The 6,166-nt window shown below is 39.9% G+C and overlaps 1 protein-coding gene across 5 annotated transcripts in view; it reads right to left on the reverse strand.

The window, feature by feature from the left end:
• PPP1R12B (protein phosphatase 1 regulatory subunit 12B) overlaps nt 1-2,995 on the reverse strand; it is a 264,369-nt gene extending 261,374 nt beyond the window's left edge. For all 5 annotated transcript variants that reach the window (XR_005215124.1, XM_037825034.1, XM_037825038.1 and 2 more), the window contains exon 1: nt 2,570-2,995. Coding sequence is in view for 4 of the 5 variants with exons in the window: in XM_037825034.1 (XP_037680962.1) it covers nt 2,570-2,860 (291 nt within the window). In the remaining variant the exon portion in view is untranslated. The remainder of the gene's footprint in view (nt 1-2,569) is intronic.
• Nucleotides 2,996-6,166: the final 3,171 nt, after the last annotated feature.

Here is a 6,166-nt window from a genome sequence, read left to right on the forward strand (position 1 = left end):
ATGTTTTGATAGAATAGTGATTCAAAAAGGGACATATCCCTTGAGGAGCCTGTGGAGAGTACAGGGGTATTCGCCTAACCCACCTCCATGGTTGCTAACATGACCACAGACATAGGGGACTGGTGGTTTGATGGGTTGAGCCCTCTACCATAAGTTTTACCCTTGGGAAGACGGTTGCTGCAAAGGAGAGGCTAGGCCTCCCTATATTTGTGCCTAAGAGTCTCCTCCTGAATGTCTCTTTGTTGCTCAGATGTGGCCCTCTCTCTCTGGCTAAGCCAACTCGAAAGGTGAAATCACTGCCCTCCCCCCTACGTGGGATCAGACACCCAGGGGAGTGAATCTCCCTGGCAACGTAGAATATGACTCCCGGGGAGGAATGTAGACCCGGCATCGTGGGACGGAGAACATCTTCTTGACCAAAAGGGGGATGTGAAAGGAAATGAAATAAGCTTCAGTGGCAGAGAGATTCCAAAACGAGCCGAGAGGTCACTCTGGAGGGCACTCTTACGCACATTTTAGACAACCCTTTTTAGGTTCTAAAGAATTGGGGTAGCTGGTGGTGGATACCTGAAACTATCAAACTACAACCCAGAACCCATGAATCTCGAAGACAGTTGTATAAAAATGTAGCTTATGAGGGGTGACAATGAGATTGGGAAAGCCATAAGGACCACACTCCACTTTGTCTAGTTTATGGATGGATGAGTAGAAAAATAGGGGAAGGAAACAAACAGACAAAGGTACCCAGTGTTCTTTTTTACTTCAATTGCTCTTTTTCACTCTAATTATTATTCTTGTTATTTTTGTGTGTGTGCTAATGAAGGTGTCAGGGATTGATTTAGGTGATGAATGTACAACTATGTAATGGTACTGTAAACAATCGAAAGTACGATTTGTTTTGTATGACTGCGTGGTATGTGAATATATCTCAATAAAATGATGATTAAAAAAAAAAGGGACATATGAACTAGAAAGCTGGACTCTATTCCTTTATCCTCTGTTGATTCATTAAATGATTTTTTCCAAAATTCAGATCTAAATCTTCTTCACATTCCAAATATCTGGAAAAATAAGAACTAACCTTCCCAAAGAGTTCAGAAATTAAAAGTAATAAATGCAGCTCTCTTAGTATCTATCTTATTTTACTCTTCTTCTTCTCAGATGAAATATCAAACTCTGGACTTAAAATCTGAAAAATATGTACCCAAACGCAACTTCTCTCCTTTCTGACCTTACACAAATAACAATTTATCTGAGCTTCAGTTTCCTCATCTGTAAAATGGGAATAACAATATCACCTGCCCCACCTAATTCCCAGGGTAACTGCTGAGACTCACTTGAGGTTAACTTACAAAATAGTTGTTTAAACAGCAAAACACCATACAAATGTTGGTTGTTACCTTAGGTGGGGCACTATTACGAGCAGAAAAAGTTGGATACATATAGGGTGGACAGAGGAGAATGCTACTGCGTCTGAAAGAGAAGGGTTGCCAACGTGATGAGAAGTAATTTTAAGCTATTAGCTAATATATTTAAGGAAGTAGTTTGACATAAAGTTGAATTATTAATTAGAAGTGGGCTCTCATGCCAACACATTTCATTTTGCACAGACAGCAGAAGAAAAATAAGAAAAATAGAGTGGGTGTCCAGCTCTCAGCTAACCAAAATAACTGAAGAAGTTCTATTTGGGAGGGTGGAGTTAGTTCAGGCAGTCAGAATATACAGAACACTGTTGCATAAGGAGAGAGAAGTAGTGTTATTACCAAGCACAGAACTGACAGGTCATCCACATTCCATATACAGTTGCTATATATATAGGGTATGTGATTTCTACAGAAGGCTTTAGGAAAAAAAAACAAACAAACAAACAGAGAGTTTATCCCGTAGGTACCAAATAAATATAAGTGATTCAGTAGGTTGGTTCTCTCCACAGGAAGCCCTTAGGGAGGTAACACTGCTGGGAAGAAAATAAGACTCCTGTGACAATGAGGTTATGGGTGTTTTAAGAGTTAGATCCTGGAGGAGACACAAACTGATTTTGAAGTACCATAAATGAGCAAAACGAGATATGTGGTTTTAGAAGATCTGCTTGCCTTAACACAGTATTGGGATTTACTCTTTAAGTGATCTAAGATATTCTATAACGGGGCCACACAAACAGAAAACCGAATTTTCTGAAACGGCTTCTGACAAATAACACTGACCATGCATATGGTGACATGGTGTGTACTGGCACACCAACCAGACAGAAGTGAAGATGATTAATCTATAGAGATAACACCAGGTACCAAATCATCAGTAACCATGACAACATAAGTAGGTGGAGGGAAATACAAACACTGGGTGTCAGCTGGGTGACACTATTCCTTGAGGTAAGGACTCTGGGATCGTAAGAGATTTGATTTGTGGAGAAAGCTGGCCAAGAACAAAACCGACTAGCCCAAAAGGGCAGCGTTCACGTAGGGGTGGGGTTCGGCACTGATGCCAATCCTCTCCAGGGGGTGGCTCGCAGGTGTCACGGGCTCTTCTGTAGGAGACTGGACGCCTGTAATACCAAGAAGGGAGTTACCTGGTGCAGGGCTGTCAAGCCGTCCACGTTGACCGTGTTGATGTCGGCGCCCCTAGCCAGAAGCTTTTTCACCTCGTCAGTGTCACCGCTGGAGCAGGCGGCCAGGAAGACGGCACCGTCTTCGAAGCGGACCCTGGGGCTCCCTCGACGAGTCTGCGGCTGCCGCCCCGCGCCGCGCCGCTCCGCGGACTCCTGTTCGGTCAGCGAACCCCTCCAGCGCCGAAGCTGCTCAGCCCGCCGCATTCGCGCCGACTCTGCCCGCTTACCGCCAATGTGCTCCAGCTCCGCCATTGCTCCGGTTTGGGCAGCTGCTGCTCAAACTACTACCGCTAGATTGCTGTTGCTGCTTCTGTTGCTGCTGCCGTCTCTTTCACAGCGCTTCAGCCGGGAGCAGAAGGCGGAAACCCTCGCGCCGCCATCTTTACTCCTCCCGCCACAAGCACCGCCCGCATTAGCCCTCGGCTTCTATACGCACGCGCTGCCCGGGCCATGGGTCATCACGGGACTTGTAGTTAGAGACGTGCCCTAAGGGCGCTCAATGGCCTTCAGGGAACTACAAATCCCTGGATGCATCAGAAGGAAACGAGCCCGGCGCTTCTATACATCGCCGCGGGACACAACGAGGTCACCTTTGCTCTAAAGTTGGCATAGTCTCCCGGACCGTCACCATCCTCTTCCGCTGGGCATTTGGGGAGTTGTAGTTTATTCTTGTGTCTACTAATCTTAGCTCCGTAATCATCACATCATTCCTTTGAAGTGAAAAGAGGCAGCGATTATCCCTATTTTCTGGTGGGGGGTAAACAGACATAAAGTACCTGAAAGATACTTTTTCTAGTCCTGGTTCTAAATCAAGAGTTTTATTAACAAAGTGTTAATAAACCCAGAGTGTATGAATTACAGTAAATGTAAATGTGGATGGAGGAGAAGGGGAGGGAGGCGCATACACACATACGTACACTGTTATATTTTATATGTAAATACTTTCACCGTGACGCTCTGGGCCCAGAAAAGATCTTGAAGAAGATGCATCCAGGTATAGTGAAAAGAGAATAAACTTTAAATTCAAACAACCTTGAATTCACATTTCCGTAGACAAGTTACTTGATTTCTTCGCGACTATTCCCTTATGTGTAAAATGGGAATGTTAATATCTCACAGGGTAGTCGTGTGGATCAAATAAGATAATATTTGAAAGGATGCCCAGTACCATCCCTGACACACACAAAAAAATGTTAATTTACCTCTTTCTCCCTCCTCCTCCTCTACCCTATCCATGACTCTTAAATTCTCAGAAAAAGGAGTGGATGTCTTGTCTATCACGATTTTTTTCAAATCTACAAGAAGAAACTGTGGAGAATACTAAACTCCTAACGCAGCAGGTAGGACATTTTCATATTCATCGTGAACTTGGTTATAAAACCTGTGTCTGTCTCAATGATTTAATACTCACAATATACCCCAGGGCCTTAGACCTGGACAAAATATAATTAAATCTGTTATCCATGATGAAAGGGAACCTATGCAATTATTAGGCTCTTTAATTTTTTCTGTATGCTTGAAATTTTTCATTGAAAATTATTGTAAAAATGATCAGGACACTTCCCTATTTATATCATGCAAAGTTTGCTTGTGCCTCATTTTCCCCTGAGGTGAACTGGAAATCACACACTGAGGAAATAAATGAATCAATGAAAAGTGATTTATAAATGCAAAATATCATTGTGTAATAATACTGTGTCTATCCATGATATGCTTTAGTGGGGTGTTCTTAAATGCTTCATAAATACTAAGTAAGCCTTACAACATCTTTGTGAACTGTGAATAACATGCATAAAAATAATCAAGGAGTAATAATATATGTATATACTTTAGACAGCCTTGTTCTACTACATGGATTTGTTTACAGTCACTATACAATTACTTTGTAACTTATCAACATGATACCTCTTCTTACAACTCAGCCTCTTGCCAATAATTAAAAGTGCCCACAAGTTCCAAAATAGAACTCTCTCTAAAGGACAGAAGAAACACTGATAATAAATTAGAAAGAATACCCAGATAGAAATTTAATCCTTTTCAAGAAACTGTTATTAACTAAACAACTGCCAATCTGGAAAAGAAGCCAAAAAAAAAATGAGAGCGAGGCAAGGTTGCAGAATAACACAAATTGCTGAAAATCTTACAGAGCACACCTGATAGTATCCATGTACACCATTTTAATATTCTGTTTCTGGTACACAATAGCTGCTCAAAAAATATATGTATAATTGAACTATATATTTTATTGGTATACTAATAAAGGATACTAATAATAATACTAATAAGGATTATTAAACCGAGGCAAATTTTCAGGCTGAATAATGTTGCATTTCCTTTGACTGTATTCTTTTTTGCATTCAGAATCAGGAAAGAAAAAATCTCTAGTTTTAGTTCTATATATAAGCTAAAATTGACCAAGTCCTGGTTAAATCCTTACTCACCCAAGAAGTTTTAGCTTAAATTTCAACAGGAACAATTTAATCTCAATACTAGGAAGCTCCAGGAAGTTATTCCTAACTATACTATTGTATTTGCTATATTTTTATTTTCTGAGCTGCTAAGAGTATAATACCCTCTATGGAGATTATAAGAAAAGTATAAGCAGCTAAATTCCTTGGATAATTTAAGTGTGTACTTAGCTGGAGGGAAAGGAATTGACTATAAAACCAGTGTGTCTTCCAACTATTTGATTACTGAAAGAAGTAATAATAATTATAAGCTAATTAGTTAAACAGGCCTAGTAAACACACACACACACACACACACACACACACACACACACAACTATGCCACAAAAAAGTCATGTGCCTATGACCACAAAAGTTTTTCAAAATTAAGTGGGGGGGAGGAGAATCACACCATAACAGTGTAGAAGATGAAATGAATATTTCATAATCTCTGGGTAGGAAAAGACTTTCTGAATTTAAAAGTGGAAGAACAAATCATATCTGTTTTTTGCTGAAACTTCTTTCTCAAACCAGAGCCCTCTGAGACTCATTAAAAACAAATATTGTGGCTTAAATTCCCTAAATAAACACTTTTTATTTTAAAGGGAAAAAAGTTTATACACAAGTAAATCTTGGCAAGCTGTGTACAAATACATTTTTAAACTTTTAAACAAACTAGATATGCCAACTAGGATGCATTCTTTTATTAAAATGAAGAAACTTTTATAAAATAATAATTTCCCACACCCACACTTTAAAAAATAAATTATAACAGAATACTCCCTTTTAAAAGCAATAACACGTGTACAAAATTAATGAAAATCTTTCAGCCCAGCCTCAATTCCCACCAGTTCACATACCTCCCTCTGGTGGAAAAATGGAAACCACATACTTAGCATTTCTTTTTTTCCCAACCCTTTCAGTTTGGTTGCCAAAACTATAGATATTTTCTTGTTTTAACATACCACCAATGCTTTCTTTCAGACTTAGTACACTGTCTGCATTTTCTAAGAGTCATTTTAAGACCCATTTCTCAGAGAACCACCCAAGGAAGTATACAATTTCAGTTCTAAAGACTGAACTGTAATGCAGGTACAATTATAGTTGGGAT

The sequence above is a fragment of the Choloepus didactylus genome, chromosome 2, assembly GCF_015220235.1.
Source record: "Choloepus didactylus isolate mChoDid1 chromosome 2, mChoDid1.pri, whole genome shotgun sequence".
Classification (NCBI taxonomy): domain Eukaryota; kingdom Metazoa; phylum Chordata; class Mammalia; order Pilosa; family Megalonychidae; genus Choloepus; species Choloepus didactylus.